This window comes from Suncus etruscus, chromosome 3 (assembly GCF_024139225.1).
Source record: "Suncus etruscus isolate mSunEtr1 chromosome 3, mSunEtr1.pri.cur, whole genome shotgun sequence".
In the NCBI taxonomy this organism is placed as follows: domain Eukaryota; kingdom Metazoa; phylum Chordata; class Mammalia; order Eulipotyphla; family Soricidae; genus Suncus; species Suncus etruscus.
In genome coordinates, this window is record NC_064850.1 from 19,426,027 (window position 1) to 19,443,075 (window position 17,049).

At 50.8% G+C, this 17,049-nt stretch overlaps 1 protein-coding gene across 2 annotated transcripts in view; it reads left to right on the top strand.

Annotated features, from left to right (window-relative positions):
• The first annotated feature begins 2,723 nt into the window (after positions 1 to 2,723).
• Positions 2,724 to 17,049, top strand: part of JDP2 (Jun dimerization protein 2) — a 44,032-nt gene continuing 29,706 nt past the window's right edge. Inside the window, exons 1-2 of one of the 2 annotated variants that reach the window (XM_049770510.1) lie at positions 2,724 to 2,757; positions 13,448 to 13,671. In XM_049770510.1, the coding sequence (XP_049626467.1) occupies positions 13,471 to 13,671 (201 nt within the window). In that variant the 5' untranslated portion in view covers positions 2,724 to 2,757; positions 13,448 to 13,470. Of the gene's footprint in view, positions 2,758 to 3,919; positions 3,989 to 13,447; positions 13,672 to 17,049 lie in introns of those variants that run through there. The other variant, XM_049770509.1, reaches the window with a different exon arrangement.

Consider the following 17,049-nt stretch of genomic DNA (forward strand, 5'->3'; position numbering starts at 1 on the left):
AGGGGTTACTTCTGGCTGTCTGCTCAGAAATAGCTCCTGGCAGGCACGGGGGACCATATGGGACACCGGGATTCGAACCAACCACCTTTGGTCCTGGATCAGCTGCTTGCAAGGCAAATGCCGCTGTGCTATCTCTCCAGGCCCCTATTTTCTCTTTTTTCTTAATTTCTCTTTCTTAATCATTTTTCTCTCACATTCATTTCTTCTTCATTCACTCAATTTCTCTTTTCAACATTTCGTCTTTTTACTTAAATTTTTTTTTTTCTAAAATCCTTGTAGAAGGATTCAAGGGTTCACTTGACCTGTTAAGGGCGCCATTTGCAAAGGTTCAAGGCTGCCAGGGCTGTAGGACTGCACACTGCAGAGGCCCAAGGCTGCCAGAGCCTGGTGCTGCAAGGCTCGCAGGGACCCGTGGGGCCCAGCTGCCAGTGGGGCCAAGAGCCCACATCAACAGAGAAGAAAAATAAAGGATTATAAAGGTTGATTCAGTAAACCCAAACTCCACTTAATATCTAGATTATAGACTAGGAGATAGAGTTTAGGATGACAGGCTTTAACAACAGATTATAGTTTGGAATGAATGCAGTTTGAATAAAGAATGAAATGAGGGCTGACGAGAGATAGCTCAGTGGAATAACATCTCCGACCCCAAAAAAGAATGGAATGCTTGAAATGTGTACTTGCATTTTTGAGGGGAGATACACCTAGCAATCTCAGGGGTTATGACTATTTGGGGGTTGATTCTTGCAGAGCTCCAGAGACTGACTTTCTACATGACTTCCTGCTTATAGCAAGTTCTCTAACACAGGTGAGCTTTCTCTCTGGCCCAAGGAATAATTTTTCTATTGGGTAGGAATCCTACTGCACTCCAACAGAGCTTTTAGTCTGTGTCATATATCTGGTCTTTGTTAGCCTTGGTGTTGCTCTTCATGAGTGTCCAGATTATTCTTCGTAATTAGCTGGGATGTGTGGGCAGGTGAGGAATCGTGTTCTAAACTTTGTGTACCACAGAGGCTTATAAGAGAGTTTCAATAAATGCTCATAGGAAAGCCAGCTGATTATTTAAAACTATCACTTCCTCCTTTGAACGGGTCTGCGGAATTCATTAGTTTAGTTTACCACTTTACTTTTTTCCTGTTTGCAAAGAGCTTGAGATTCTTTAATGCCCATTAAGCTTTAAAAGCCTATGACTGTCTAAGTAGTACATCAGTAGCTGATTCTAGAGGCAGGGTTAATGCAACAGATAAGAACAATTCATCTTTTGCTTCCATCACTTAAATTTCCTCAACTGTCCATTGCATTAGCTTCACTCTCAGCAGATGTCTTTTATCTGAAAGCTCTTGGCCATTGCAGGTTCAACTTCTGGCTGGCTGGTGCATGCCACACACACACACACACACACACACACACACACATGCACAAATCCTTGTCTCATCAAACTCACCTGAGATACTCAGCCATCACTGAACCAGCAACCGGTCATAGTGAAGTGAATAGTAAAGTGTATGAACGAGCTGAACTCATATTTTGCAAGCAGGAGGCTTGGGCTCCATCCCCAACATTGCACAGTTCTCTGAGCATCACCAGGGGGTGACTCTTAAGCACTGAGCCTGAAGTAGCCCCATTGTACTGCATGCAGGGTGTGGCTTCCCAAACCCCAAGCCCCAAACTACCTTAGGCTGGGTCATGTGATAGCTGAACTCCACCAACAAGGAAGGGAGAAGCTGCCCATTGTCCTCATAGCTGAGCCAATCTAACTTCTTCTTCCAATTCCGAGGCAATGAATGGCCTTGCAGGCAGATCTGGTTGAGGGCAAGTAACTGGAAGGGAGGTCCAAACTGTGTTTGCATATACAGCAGGAAAACATCCCTTACAAAATCATGGACTCAGCTTAACCCCTTGGCCCACCCCTGCAGTTTATTTCATGTGTTGGGGAGTCAAAGGCCCAGTAGAAGTGCAGCTGGCCCAGGATAGTTCAGAGTAGGCCTGGGAGAGGACTCTCTCTAACCATACACACTTATTATTAGTCCCCCCACCCCACACACACACACATCAGCTGAGTTTGTTTACTGTCCCAGACTTAGCCACAGAAAGTCACCATCCGTGTTTTCTCCCATATAAACGTCCGGACCTGAGTTTCCAGACCAAACATCACAGGGCACTCCCAGAGAAGTTGCCTTTGATCTCCAGGCTGCAGTAAAGCAGTAAAGGTGTTGTTTGGCCTTTCTGGGGCTGCACATCACCGGGTGTGTGTGTGTGTGTGTGTGTGTGTGGAAGGTGGGGGTGCTCATCACTGCCCGGTGGACAGGCAGATCAAGTGGCAGCATATTGCACTGTGTATACTTAATGAAACCGACCTTTTCCTTTTCTTGCAAACCAGAACTTTCCCTCTGGGGAGGAAAAGAGCAGGCAGGGAAAATGAGCACAGTGGGGTTTCCTGGTCTTCTCCTCCAGAACAGCCCTTCCAGCTAGGGGTGAGGTGGGGGGGATCAAGAGCCAGGAGCAACCCACCTACCTCCCTTGCACCCACAGGCGCAGGGCTGGTGGAAGGAGGCTCTGCTCAGTTGCTCCCATCTGTCTGCAGCATCGTTGTTCCTTTCACTCTGAGCAGCTGCACTCCAAGAAGCATGAACTTTTTCTTTCACTTCCTTTCTTCTGCTGTGTGATGAGCTGACATCAGTCTGAGAAGGAGGCTGAAGGGCACAGGATATAAACACTGTCACTTCAAACTGGTGAGGCAGGCAGTCAGGCAGACAGGTAGGGGGGTTGCTAGGGATGGAGATAAGGGGTGGGGGGTGTCCCTTTGGAAATGGGAGAAGCCAACCAGCCACGGTGGTGGTGGCCAAGGGATCAGGAGCCGCAACTAGCTTCTGTGCCTTGCAGCTTTGGCACAGTGGAAGGCACATTTCTACTGGAGTCTCTTTGCAGCCTCTTATCAGTGGGGCAGGAGGAGGGAGAGACGGCATGGCAAGAAGGCCACTTGGGGTCAACTGAGACCTTCCAAAGTTGGACGGGACAGGTCACACCCGTGTGTGTGTGTGTGTGTGTGTGTGTGTGTGTGTGTGTGTGTGTGTGTGTGTGTAACCACGGGGCCTCCAGCAAAGGTTTAAGCAAGCGAGCGAGCATGGTGGTGGCTGGGTGGACGGGTGATGGATGGGTGAGCGACAGAGGCACCCCTTGGGCCTTCCTCCTCTACCCATCCTCTCTCACCCGCACAAAAATGAATGGGCTGCGGAGACCCCCCAGTTTCTCCAGGGTGGCCCAGACAGAGCACAGGACTGACTGACTGACATAGTGCTGAATGGGTTGCTGGGACCCCCAGTTCCTATAGGGTGGCCCAGACAGAGCACAGGACTGACAAGGTCAGCTGAAAAGGTCACTATCTCCATGGGGCCCCCAAAAAACGAAGGTTCAGAACCGGCTGCCTGGGGACTACAGGGTCCCACCTTCTGTGTTCAAGCCGGGTAGGGAATGGATGCGCTTACATAAGCGGTACCGATGCCGGTACCGAGGGAGCCGAGGGAGGAGGGAGATGAAGGTCAGTGGGTGTGAAGCGCAGGATCCACACCCCATATCACCCCCAGCAGCAGCAGCAGCAACAGCAACAGCAGCAGCAGCAGCAGCAGCACCCCACTCCTCCGCCCCTGTGCCCTCCCTCCTTCTCCTTCCCTTCCTCCCCGGCCCTCTCTGACGTCTGGAGCTGGCAGGCCGGGCGGTTCCGCATTCCCGAGCCCTCCCCGTGCCGGGCCCGCTATATAACCGGGGCTGATGCAACCCGGCCCGCCGCCCGCCACTGCCTGCGGACGCGCGTCCGGGACGCTCGGTGGCGGCGCCGCGGCGGCTCCTCCCGGGCCGGGCCGGGCCTGGGCACCACCGGGCGGAGCACTCGGCGGCCGGCCGGCCGGGTGGCAGCGGCTCGGCGTGGGCACGGCGCCGGCAGCCGGGCCCCGGGGGTGCCGCCTGCGCCTCCGGCCGCGGCTTCTGCACGGTGGGTACCGGGGCGCGCGCGCGCAAAGGGGGTGGCCGGGCTGGGACGCACCTTTTGGAGAGGGGCGCACTGGGCGATGGGCACTCTGGGCGCGATCGGAGAAGGCAGGAGTTCCCGGACCCTGCTTTTACGCACTCCCCAGGACCCCACCGGTGGCTTCTCCTGGAGCTCCCACCCTGGCACCAAAAGGGGGTTCCGTGCGCGGTCCATGGATAGCCACTCTGGTGCCCCCCGAGTCGGGATCTGCAGAGACAGACGTGCATGCGGTCTTCCCTGGGGCGGTGGGGTAAGTGAGCACTCTGGCTGGAGCGGTGCTGTGTTGTGTGCCAGCCTAGGAGCCCTGGATTTGGGCACCAGCCTTGAGTGAGTACTGGGTGCCTTGCCTGCCTTCGCTGGGACGGTGGGTGGCACCAGGAGGAGGGATGGGGAAGGGTCTCTATACGCCTATAGAGGGTATCCCTCCAAGGTCCCCAGGGTGGGCGATTCCCCCACCCCTCGGAGCCATTGAGGTTTTCTAAGCTCACATGCCAAGTTATATAAGGAGGGTAAATTGGCCGCACCCCCTACCCACCCACTCATCTCTGCCCAGCCCAGTACAGGTTAGTGGCTCTTTTCTGCCCCCCCCTCTTCTTGGAAATGAGGCCTGGGACTCAGCCTTGGATTCCGTCCCCCTCCCCATCCTGGGTGACAGGACTGGGCTTGGTGGTGGGTCAGTGGGCGGTCTGGGCTCTCTGCAGGGATAGATGAGACCAGAGAGGGGGGCCTGGATACCAGGTGGTAATTACATCCCTCTATCACTGACATTCAGGGCATCCTGCTCTGGGGTTCCATTCACACCTGCTCAGGTCTGTGCCTTAGTATAAAGGGCTTTGCAGAATGTGTGGACGTGTGTCCCCATGTTTTTCCTTCTGGGAGTCCCTCTTCCTTGGAGGTGAGAGTTTGGGGAAGGTCAGATACTGAAGCTTGGAGCCCAGGTTGGGTGCCTGCTGGAAGGGCCTGGCTCTGTCTGAACTGTGTTCCTGTATAGCATCTCTCTCCCCACACCCTTCCCCTCCAGGGCTTTGAAAAACACCTCCCCTTGCTTTCATCTTTCCAGCAAATCCGGCTACAGCTTGGGTGCATGCCTTATCTTCCTCTGCAGGTTTCTGGAGGAGAGTTTAACCAGGTATCAGGTGTGAGGCTGGCTTTGGTTTTGTAGAAACAGAAGAAGGACCAAGGGAAGAGGAGTGAGGTCTCTTTTGAGGGGGTGGGGGACAACTCTGGCTGGTTCAGGTTTTGCCTTGTTTCAAACAGGGAGGATGGCTTTCTCAAAGACTCTTCTGTTCCATTTCTACTTTGGCTCTCATTCAGGACTGCAGGCAGCTCCAGAATCTTCCTGAAGAGCCCGGTGCTGTGAGATTTGCAGAGCTGCTGGAAGGCATGCATGGAGAAGCCTCTGGCTTTTTTCCCCCCTGGGCTGACTGTAGCCACCTCTCAGGAGATGTGATAAGTGACATTTGTCCTCTAGGAAGGGACAAGGCTGAACAAAGATTCCTCACTCCCTGTTGGCCTAGCTCCTGCAGCCACCAGGCTCTGTAATCTCTCCCACCTAGATGGTAGGCACTTGAGCATCTTTTCCAACCTGCGAAACCAACCCCTGGCAGAGAGGTCTGCTCAGCTTTGTTTGCACTAGGGCAGCTGGGGTTGCAATGTCGCTGCGACTAGTGGTCCATTTCCAGCTCCACTCGGGAGAAGAGAGGCAGCACTAGCAAGTAGGTTGACCTGCTCTGTCTTCATTCAGTCCCAGTTCGACTTAAGCAGTCACATCCAGTGCTGAGGGCAAGCTACATTCCTGCCCCCCCCACCCCCTACAGCTTTCTGCTGCAGGATGCAGTTGGCCTTTTTTTTTTTTTTCCATGCCAATGAATTATGTTTGAAACCAAAATGGGAGGAAGAGAAAAATAGAGTGAGTGTATATGGGCATGTGTGTGTTCATACTATAGGCAGGGCGCGAGCAGCAGGCACATTATTTTTCCATTTTCCTTTAATTAAGGCTCTGTGGAGGTGTGTTTGAAAACAGAGGGTCTCCTATGCCTTTGAGGAGGGTGAGAACACTGTTTTGGCTGCGGCCCGGGCCATATGCAGTGTATGGTGGCCAATGAAACTGGGCCTGGCTCTTTCTGTTGCTTGTCTTGGCAGTCGGTTCCGTGGCTTGTGTTACCAGCTCTGGAACTTGGGCTGCCAAGCTCCGTGTGTGTGTGTGTGTGTGTGTGTGTGTGTGTGTGTGTGTGTGTGTGCGCGCGCGCGCGCGCGTGTGTGTGTGTGTGTGTGTGTGTGTGTGTGTGTGTGTGTGTGTGTGTGTGTGTGGTTTGGCCTCTTGAATCTCAGCAGAGACAAATGCCCTAGCAACCTAGGGCTGGAATTTTCGCCCGTATGTTTATACTTGTTGCTGACTGGGTTGGGGGGGGGGGGTCTTGCCCACCGGTGGGGATAGTTTCCAAATCTGTTTTCTTGCTATGACCCAAGGACTCCAATTCTGGACTCCTTTGCCAAAGCTTGAGCTCACCAATGCTTTTTTTTTAAAGGCCAAAACATTTTTATCACACCGGGTGGGCATGTCTGTATTACATATGGAGCTGTAAACATCTGACCTCAAGGAGCAGAGAGGTGAGCAGGCAAAGAGGACAGAAGGCCTCCTTAGGCCTTTCTAGCTACTTCTCACTGCTCTAGATAAGATCCTGCTGACAGGACGAACGAAAGTGGATTTATTGAGCACCTACATTCAGCCAGGAAAAAGCAAAAGCTTGTCTCTGGTTTCCAGGGAAAGGGTCCAGTTTCCTCTGTGGCTGAGGTGGCTGGGAAGAGGTGAGGCCTGCCACCCTTCATTTTTTTGTTTGTTTTTTGAGTCACCCCCAGCATCGTTCAGGTGTTACTTCTGGCTCTCTGCTCAGAAATCGCTCCTGGCAGGCACGGGGGACTATATGGGATGCTGGGATTCGAACCACCATCCTGCATGCAAGGCGAAGGCCTTTACCTTCATGCTATCTCTCCGGCCCCACTTTATTTTCTTTATAGGAAGATTCAAAATGCAGGGAGGGAGAGCTTGGAAGATCTTCCTCCTAGCCTCCTGGAGGAACTCAGCTAGAGAATGATGCCAGGGGCCAGTGCGTGCAGATCCATATCTTACCTAATCTGCAACTTGGAGGGACAGCATCAGAGAAATCAGGGCCAAGGGCAAGTGCAGCCCTCTCCTCTGTATCTTGTTCCCACTGTATTCCATTCTGGGATGGTCTGCCCCCCCCCCGGGGGGGGGTCAGCTCTGGAAGAGGGATTGGACGAGAGAAGAATCCTCTTCGGGGCATAAGAAAGGCAGATGTTTGCTAGATGGAACTGAACAGAAGGGAGCTGAGGTCAGGCCCCTGGGGCTATGCTGACTCTGCATGCTTTAAGGTGCAGGCGCTGTTCCAGGTACTTTCCAAGGACAAACTGATTGAATCCTCTCAAAGTCTTTCAGGACCAATAATAATATCCCCACGTGACTGCTGAGACTGTGAGGCACAGAGAGGTTAGGGAACTTGCCCAAGATCACACAGCTAATCAGGGACATAGCTAGAATTCACACCCAACACCATCTAACCTTGGTGTTCTTTTCTCCTGTCTTGCACGCTTGTTAGCAAAGTGGGGCTGCCATCTACCTAGAAGGGAACCTACCTAGACTTGTGGCTATTCTTAATCTTAGGACTTTTGCTAACGTGTTATTCCTTGACTTCTGGATCGCCTTATTTTGTTTTCTTTTTTTGTGGAAGCTATTCACCTACATCCTTTCAGATTCCAGGAGAGAGATCACCCCAGATAATTTCTGGGCTCCAAGAACAGGTTTGGTGTTGAGTACACCAAGATTCCTTGGAGATAACTGCTCTGTTGACCGCTGGCCTGGTTGCTTTCTGATCCCAACACCCACCCCCCCTGCAGCTCTGTCTCTCTTCCCACTACTTCCATGGCTGCATCTTCCATGTTTCCTTTCCTTCCTGGCATGCTCCAGGCTTTTCCCCTCAAGACCTCCTCCTTCTGCTCATTCTCACTGGCTCTTTACCAACCACCATGCCCAGTAATGTGCCTGAGGCCTGCCCCTGTAAACTCCGCGCTCCTCACCATGCCTTACCCCTGTCCTTTCTTCTGCAGCAACAGGCTGTTTACCACTGCATGCATACCCTCCCTGGCTCCTAATGCCAGCACAGGCTAACTGCTTACCTAGAAGACAGCTAACCTACGCCCAGAAGCCCAGGATTTTAGTTTTTTGTTTTTTTTTTTCAGCTTTTGTTTTTTCAGATAGATGCTGTTGATACTAATTTTCTTATAACATGCTTTTTCTTTGAGGGGAGGGATAACTTCTAAATAAATGATACTCAGGAAGCATGGGGTCTGTCCTGGTGAATCTCTACCAACTGGGACAGACATTCAGTGTGGGACCTGAAGTTTATTTTGCTACTTAAGCCTTGAGGTACCTTCAAGGCCATATCTGGTGTTTTCTGGGCTGATCATGTAGTGCTCGAGAGCAAACTGGAGTCTATGCTTGCAAAGCACATGCCTTGAGCCCTCTGCTATTCTCTGTCCTGCCATGTCTTTTCCTTTTTACTTTGTCTTTGCCATTCTTGAAGAATGGGCAGATTAGACCACTTTTTATAAGAATAGCTTTTCTGGGTCCAAAGCAATAGCACAGCAGTTGGGCGTTTGCTGTACAAGTGGCCAACCCAGGACAGACCTCGGTTCGATTCCCAGCATCTCATATGGTCCCCCGAGCCTGCCAGGAGCGATTTCTCAGTGCAGAGCCAGGAGTAACTCCTGAGCACCGCCTAACCCTAGCCCTAACCCAAACAATCTCAGTCTCTACTTTAAATCTGGCTTCAAAGGGTCAACCATATGTTCAGGGGTTAAGGCACTTGTCTTGAACACAGTCAACCCCAATCTCTGGCACCACCTGTGATGCCTCTGAGACCCTCTTGGAGTGAACCCTGAGCAGAGTAAGTAAGAAGTAAGCCCCGACAGCAGCTGGATATAGCAGCCCCAGACCACCCCTCTCCCAAATACTTAAGTTATCTTACAGGTTCACACACAGTAAATAAGAGAAGATTAGAGACAAAGAATTTACCTTTACCTTTTTTTTTTTTTTTTTTGGCCTTTTGACTGAAATAACTTGATGTTATTTTTACCTAGTACCTCATTATCTGGACTGGAAGTATTTTGTGACTTTTCACCCAAACTGTGTACTTGCAAAGATACTTTTATTGGATTTTTTCCCTTCAAATTCTTTCTACTTAAACCCATAAATCTTGTTCCTAAATTCTTCACTCCAGCTTTTAGGGAACTCCAGAAAACCACTCAGAATCTCAGACTGCACCACTGTAGGGTCTGCTCTCCCCAGCTCTTTCTGTTTTACTCCTGTCTAGCTTTTCGGAGCTGTGTTGGATCTGTGCAGCACTGAGTTTTTGTTTTTTTTTTTTTTTCTTTCTTGGCAGTTTCCAGATTATTCCTGGTCAGTACCTCAAATTGCCAAATTCGTTTTGGATGCTTGGCCTGTCATTTGAGGCACAGGTTTTGTTTGCCAGTGTGGGTGCTCTTCCCAGTTCAGGTGCCCACCCTGTTACTAATTCAGGTTACAATTCAGTTGCCCATTCTTGCTCTTCAGGCACCCATCCTGGTTACTAATGGAGACCAGAAGGGTAGTTATCTCTCTTTCAGACCTCTGGCTCCCTAGTGCTTTTAGCCCACAGTTCCTCCTTCCCCGTTAAATTGTTTCTGTGTGGAAGAGCCTTTTGGGGAAGCAATTTCCCTCTTGTCATCTTTCCTCTGTCTTCCTTGAATTGGGAAATTCCTCCTGGCTATTTCTGGTTGTCTCTGCCACTGCTTCCTCCTCTCCCTGCCACCCCCACCTCCATTTAATAGAACCATAAACCACATCAAATTGTTTTATTTTTCCAATCACTAAAGTTGACTTTCAGCCTTGAATCACCAGCCAGCTTTTTACAGTTAATGAGGATCTAATTATGAAAGGCAGCCGCCCGGCTCCGCCCTCCTCTGCCCCCCAGCCCGGAGCCAGTGGGATGACTTTTTGCTGGTGAATGTCAGCTGTTGTGGGTGTCTCCTAGAAAAGGCATGTGTTAAGGACTTTGTGGTTTATATCCAAGCACTTAGGGGCACCCTTGGAGAGAAAGGAAAAAGGGGGTTTGCTTCTGCAAAGAGCACGCCTGCTGCCTGCTGCCCGAATGAGGTTGTCTTTAAGATGCAATCACTGTGGAACAAGAATGGCAAGAATTTATGGGGCCCACTTCTCCCAGAAGTTGGGTATCCCCAGGAGTGGGGGGTTCCACAGTAGCTAACAATTCATTATATCAGGGGATCATTTGAGTGTCTCATTTATACCATCTGTACAAAAATAAACAGAAGCTGTAAGTAGAGCCTCTTATGCCTGAGCAGAGGGGTCTGGCTTCCATCTCCCGGCAGTGTACATGGCAGGGAAACATCCAGAGGCCTCTGGAGGATTCCTGGGGTCTACTATGGGAACAAAACTGTGGATGTGGGGATGAAGGCTTGATAAATAGCATCTAGACTTCCAGAGACAGAGCCTGACCCAACCTAATTTGAGTTTGACTTTATGGATATGTCATTCGTTCATTCTACAAGTGTTCCCCTTTCTGTGCCAAAAGAGAGGTCAGACATGGTGGGAGGTATTTGGTGGTAGTTGCTATTTGTCCCTGGAAACGACCCTTCTACTTGCTGTTGACCACACAGCAAAGGTTGTTGCAGGAAAGGGCAGTTCTGGAGCCTCTGGCCATGAAAGGGGCGTGCTCTGCATTTTTGCTTCATTCCATACCTGAGGCCTCCTCCCTTTCCACACGCCCTACCTAGGGGTTGTGTCTTATGAAAGCGACAGGCACTGAGCATTTTCCGGTTGCCCCCATCATCTGTCTGTTCTGACTAGCTCAGTTGAGTATCTGTTGGGCATTGTTGATACCTGATAGCTTCCATTTAAGTCTAGTAAGAGGCCTTTTCCTCTTCAGAGTTTCTTTTGTCAGGCTCAGGGAGCCTACTGTTGTCACTTCCTGTGCCCTGAGTGTCCACATGGCTACACTGGGTATCCTTAAACCATGCAAGAATGAGTCCTTTTCTCTGTCCCATTTGTTCTCCTTCATGCTGGCTGACTGCATTCACTATATCCCAGAGTAGCTGCCTCTATGCTATAGGTCCAGTTCTGGAGGGCAGAAGGGTGAAAGCACCGACTGCAGAGGGCCACAGCACATTGGCCAGACACAGAGCCATGTCTGTGTCTGGGTCCCCACCCGGTTGCCATGGAGTTCTTCAGGAAGCCTCCTCCTCCTGGGTCTCCCCAAGGAGGCTCAAGTCAAGGGTCCTCAGAGTGGAGAATAAGTTGATTCTGCATGATTTGTCTGTGCTAGAAAGTTCCTTACTAGGAGAAGGTCATTCCTTTGGCATGATCACCTCTTGGATCCTAAGAAGGGAAACAGCCAGGGCAGACTGAGGAAAATTGTGGTTCTCAAACCCGGAACCCAGGATCTAGCCTTGGTGCTGTCCTTTGCTAGCTGTGTGACTTGGGACAACTCATATATATAACATCTCCAAGCTTCCATTTCTCATGTGCTAAATGAGGATGTGGTTAGGCCTATAGAGCCTGATAATGCTCAGTGAATCTCTGATCATTTTCTGAGCTGGCCTGGGAAACTCTGGGCAGTAAAGAGGATGAGAGGATGTTGGTGGGAAGGATGGTCTGTGGGGTAAAGATGTTGAGCAGGTTGGGTGCAAATGAGCCCCAGTATCCATGGGCGCCAGGTGGGGAGATGTGGGCAAGTATTTTATGGTTGGTGGGCTGAGGGTGCAATAAGAGGCCCACTGGCTTGATGGATGGCTGCCTTCAGGGTGTGAAATTTTGGGAAATCACTCACATGCTGTCCCTCTGAGCTAGAACCTATGAAGAAAGAGAAAAGGCCACTCTACACCTTTGATTGTCAAGTGGGGATGAGAAGGCTGCCATGTTGAGAACCACAGTGGTCTCCAAACTGGGCTTCTCTGGAAATCTAGACTCAAGAATCTGAATGAGGGCCAGGGTATGTGGTTCTCCCCCTAGGACTACTCTTGCAGAGGCCATAAGAGGGGACACTAACAGAAGCCTAGGTCGATGGAAATCAGCAGACACCCCTTCCCATGACACATGGCAAACGATAGGGACAAATAAAACCATAGACTACAGCTTCTCTGCTAGGATTTTCAGGACATTTTTATCATATATGCAGAGGGAGAAATTATTTTTTATGGGACTAGAATCCAGGGGCAACTTTGAACTAAAATGCCATTTATAAGTCTACTTAGAAACCTCCTGTTCTTGCCCAACCTTTGTGTTCTCAGTACCTGTTGGTTTATAGGTAGTAATAGTCAGGAGGGTGGGTGCATAGATGGGTGAATGGATGGGAGGATGGAGGGGGTGGTTGGGTAGGTGGATAGGTGAAATATTAGGACCTCTCTAAGGGATCAGATAAGTCTGGTTGTTATTGGCACACAAGATTTCTTCACTGACTTCTATGTTTTGTAACAAGTATTTCTTACCAGGAGCTGCCCTGGTAAAGAGAAGGAATAAATAAATTTCCTTAGTGTTGACCTGTGCTATTTGTCTTTATTTTATGCCTGAATCTCTCTTCCCTCGCAAATATTCTGGGTCTGGCAGAGCCAGAATGTGCTTGTTTGGAGAATAAAGAGCTCATGGAGGACTTTTCTGGTGCTGGGTTCTGTGAGGGGAAAATCACAGGCTAATTCATTCCATCTCCCCTGCCTCATTCTCTTCCTCACAGACACCAAACACACACGCTCACCTTTAACTTAGATTCGCTTCATCTTGTATTCAGAGTGTCTTGACAAGTATGCAGCACGGGATGTGTGATTTGAGGGGAGGCACCGTGCCAGACCAGAAATAGTTCCTCTTAAACAGGTGCAGAGGTGCTTGAGATTCCGCACCCGAAAGCATCCTCTGGGGAGCAAGTATGTTGCCTTTTAAATCCTGCTCCACCAGTTCCAACTGTGTCTGTTTTGAGCAAGCTCTCTTTCTGAGCCCTGGCTTTTCTCTTTGGAATGGCTTCTAAATGTAATCTAAACAGCCATTTCTATGTCTTAGGGTGAGGTGGGGGGGGGGGGGGCTAAAGGATTGGTAGCGTAGGACCAACACATTGCAGATGCTGATTCCACGAGGCTCATGATGGGGTACCTGCTCAGAGCCAGGGGTGACCTTGGTGTAAGTTCATTGATCACATTTGCTCCAGGAAATGTTGAATGGAAGGGCAGGAAGAGCACCAGACTGGGAGGGGGTTTCTGGGACTGTTGGTGAAAGAAGGGATGAGGTCTTGATGAGACTTGGGGACTTCAGCCCTTCTCGGATCATCCTGGATGACATCCCTGCGCTTCTCCTGCCCTCTCCAGGCTGGACGGCTGCAACTCCTGCTATGATGCCTGGGCAGATCCCAGACCCTTCTGTGACCGCGGGCTCACTGCCGGGGCTCAGCCCTCTCACCGGACTCCCCAGCTCAGCTCTGACGGCAGAGGAGCTGAAATACGCCGACATCCGCAATATTGGGGCCATGATCGCCCCTTTGCACTTCCTGGAGGTGAAGCTGGGCAAGAGGCCCCAACCTGTGAAAAGTGAGGTGAGTGAATGGACCTTGTTCTCCTAGGTGTAGAATCCAAAGGCCAGAGACTGGGCAGGGTTATAGGTACATGTATGACTTGAATTATCAAGTTGTTCAGCACCCTGTGTGTGGCCCAGAGTGGTTTTGAGGCCCTGCAGAATCTGGGGCTCTGTCCACACCTTTCTAAATCAGAATTTTGTACTTTTTTAAAACTCCCCTGAGGATGCACAGACCTGGCAAGGTTTGAGGGGCCCCTGAGCTACTGTCAGAGGCTGGACCTGTCTCTGGTTCTGCCAGCAGAATGGAGAGAGTGACGTTAAGGGCAACAATGAGTAATAAGGTTTTACCTCTGGGGAGGGGCTGGAGAGCAAGGCAAGAGTGCTTGTGCTTTGAACTAGAGAATGCCAGTCTGCGCTGTCTTTGAAACTTATTCTCGGGCCTGGGGAGATGACCCAAAGGGCAGGATGGAACACAAGCTTTGCCTGTGGGCTTTATTCTGAGCATCCTCTGGGTCCCCTGAACACTGCTGGTGTGGACCTAAAAATAAAAGCAACCTCAACTTCTTAGGTAGAACTGGAAGTAAGGGGTGATACTGTGAGTCATGGTGGTGTCCCCTTTTCCCCCAAGCAGCTGCCAAGCTGGGTGTGGCTTGGGCTTCCCACCCTCAGTCTTAGATAATGTTTGGATAGGGACCCCCTCTCCATCCCACAGCATCCCACCCCTTCCTCAGGGCCCTTGCAGCTGTAGAGCCTTCGAGCCCTCCTCACAGTGGGGCAGAGTTTCCCTGGGGACCAGTGAGAGGTGGAAGTCCCCCACCTGGGTGAGCATGAGTTTGGTGCTCGCCTGAATTGTTTTCCGAGGCATGGCCATCTGCCCCAGTGATAGCAGGTGAGCACCAGGGAGGAGGAGCTGGCATTGGGAGACGGAGGATGTAGGAGGCCCCTGAACCTCAGCACCTAGGGACATGGGACACAAGGGTAGCCCTGGGGAGAATCCAAGGGCTGGAAGTTCTGGAGAAAAGGGATCCCATCCCCTAATATTTGGAGGGGAGGGGTTTGAACCACATCTAGCAGTGCTCATGGGCTTTTCCTGGCTCTGTGCTCTGGAGTGAACCCTACTGGTGTTTAGAGGACTGACCATCTGTGGTACTAGATAAGGAACCAGATTCTGGAGTGGAGAGAGGTGCCCGGTACGAGCAAGGAGGAAACAAGGAGGAAAGTTGGTGGAGTCTTCAACTTCTGGCCTTCCCTCTCCCCCACAAAGACCGCAGAGGGTTGGGCACCCCCCATGTGTGTTTTCTTTGGCCTGTCCTGTGTTTTAGAAGAAACCTGAACCATGTTACACTTGGGTTCTAATCTTCAGTGGAAAGAGCAGGTGATTCAAGTGTGCTGTGCCCAGTTACGGTGTGATGGCAGCTAATGGTGTGGAGAGCCTCTCACCCCTGCCCTCTCTCCTACTGGCTGCCAACCCCCCCTCCCCAGCCTAGTTATTGTTTATCTCGTAGACACTGTCACTTTACCTTTGTCATCATCAGACATCTTCCTTCACTCTCAGTACTGGGCCCTTGTTGAGTCATTGGTGTCCCAGGTAGCTAGATAAGGTACATTGGTGGTTCTCATCCATCACAGATGCCCATCCAAGGCCAGTGATCGTAAGTTGAGAGTTGGTGTGTTTCTTACATCTATCGGAACTAGTTTGGTAGATGTCTGCATTAGCGCCCCACTCCTTGGCTGAATCAGCACCTCATTCTTGCTATGAGGACTCTGAACTTTGGTTCTTTGCTGTTCACCTCACAAGCTCCTGGTTTCTGAGCCACTGTGCTGCAGAGCAGCCATTTAAGAGCAGTAGGGAAAGCTTGACAGGCTAGAGTGTGGGCTCTGTATGCAGGAATCCTGGGTTGGCCTCTGGCATTGTGTGGTCACCCAAAGAACGCTGTTGGAAGCAACAAACTCATTGCAGTCCCCCCTGCAATAAGTCGTGCTGGGTGTGGCCCAAACCTCCTCCCCTTTCTTTGCAAAACTAAAACAAAGCCAGTAGCTGAGCAGAGCCCTGGGTGTGGAGGCCTTGGTGGGGCCAGTTCAAGTCTGGGGATACTTAATCTGGGTTGAGGAAGGTGCTGAGTTTTCACCTCTTCCTCCCTTCCACCCCCAGAGGCGAGAGGAACTTGCTTTTTCTGGGGGAGCTGGAAAGAACTTTATTTGGGTTGGGTATTTTTACACTTCACAGCCTCCCCCAAAGGGGTGCCAGATACCCGTACCCGACAGTGACGTGCTGTCCTCACAGGCACCCACGAGCACACTCCATTCCGGCCGTGAAAATAACAAGCTGCTTTTAGGACCCATTTGCATGTTTGCGTGTGCTCTCCCCCCATCTTCCCTATCAGACTGCAAGTGCCACTGCGGGGGATGCACAGGCAGATGGAGCCACCAGGGCTGTGCAGGGGGTGGAGAAAGGGTGTCCCAGCCCCAGAGCCTGTCCCCTAAATGCTTCTCAGGTCACATGCAAGGGGTGTGCATGTGTGTGTGGGGGGAGTCTTGGGGTGATGGGACAACTGAAAAAGCAAAGGAGAGGCTGGGAGAGGACCAGAAACACTGAAGCTGTCTTTGTACGGTGGAGCGCTTTTGGCATTTTCACTTTTTTTGTGTTTGTTTTTTGGGTCACACCCAGCAATGCTCAGGGGTCACTCCTGGCCCTACACTCAGAAATCAATCCAGGCAGGCTCAGGGGACCATATGAGATGCCGGGATTCGAACCACCATCCTTCTGCATGCAAGGCAAATGTCTTCTCTCCATGCTATCTTTCAGGCCCCTCGGCATTTTCACTTGCTCTTTCTGTCTGATCAGTTTTCTGAGCTCTGGGCCAGAGAGATAGTACAGTGGGTATATGTAGATTACCTGTGTTCAATCGACAATGCCAGTATGTTCCCCCAAACCTTGTGAGGAGTAATCCCTGAGCACAGAGCCCTGAATATCACTGGGCATGATTTCTATCCCACCCACCCACTTTAAAAAAAATATTTTTTTTTTGATGATTACTAAAAAGATCAGGGAAGGAGCCAGAGAGATAGCACAGCAGTAGGGCGTTTGCCTTGCAGGCAGCTGACCCAGAAGGGATGGTGGTTCAAATCCCAGCATCCCATATGGTCCCCCGAGCCTGCCAGGAGCGATTTCTGAGTGTAGAGCCAGGAGTGACCCCCTGAGTACCATCGGATGTGACCCCCCAAAACCCTCCAAAATAAAATAAAATAAAAGATCAGGGAGCCAAAAAAAAAAAAAAAAAAAAAAAAGAATAAAGAAAAGGGCTGGAGCAATAATAGCACAGAGGTAGGTTTTTTGCCATGCACATGGCTGCCCAGTATGGACCTGGGTTTTATCCCCGGCGTTCCATATGGTCCC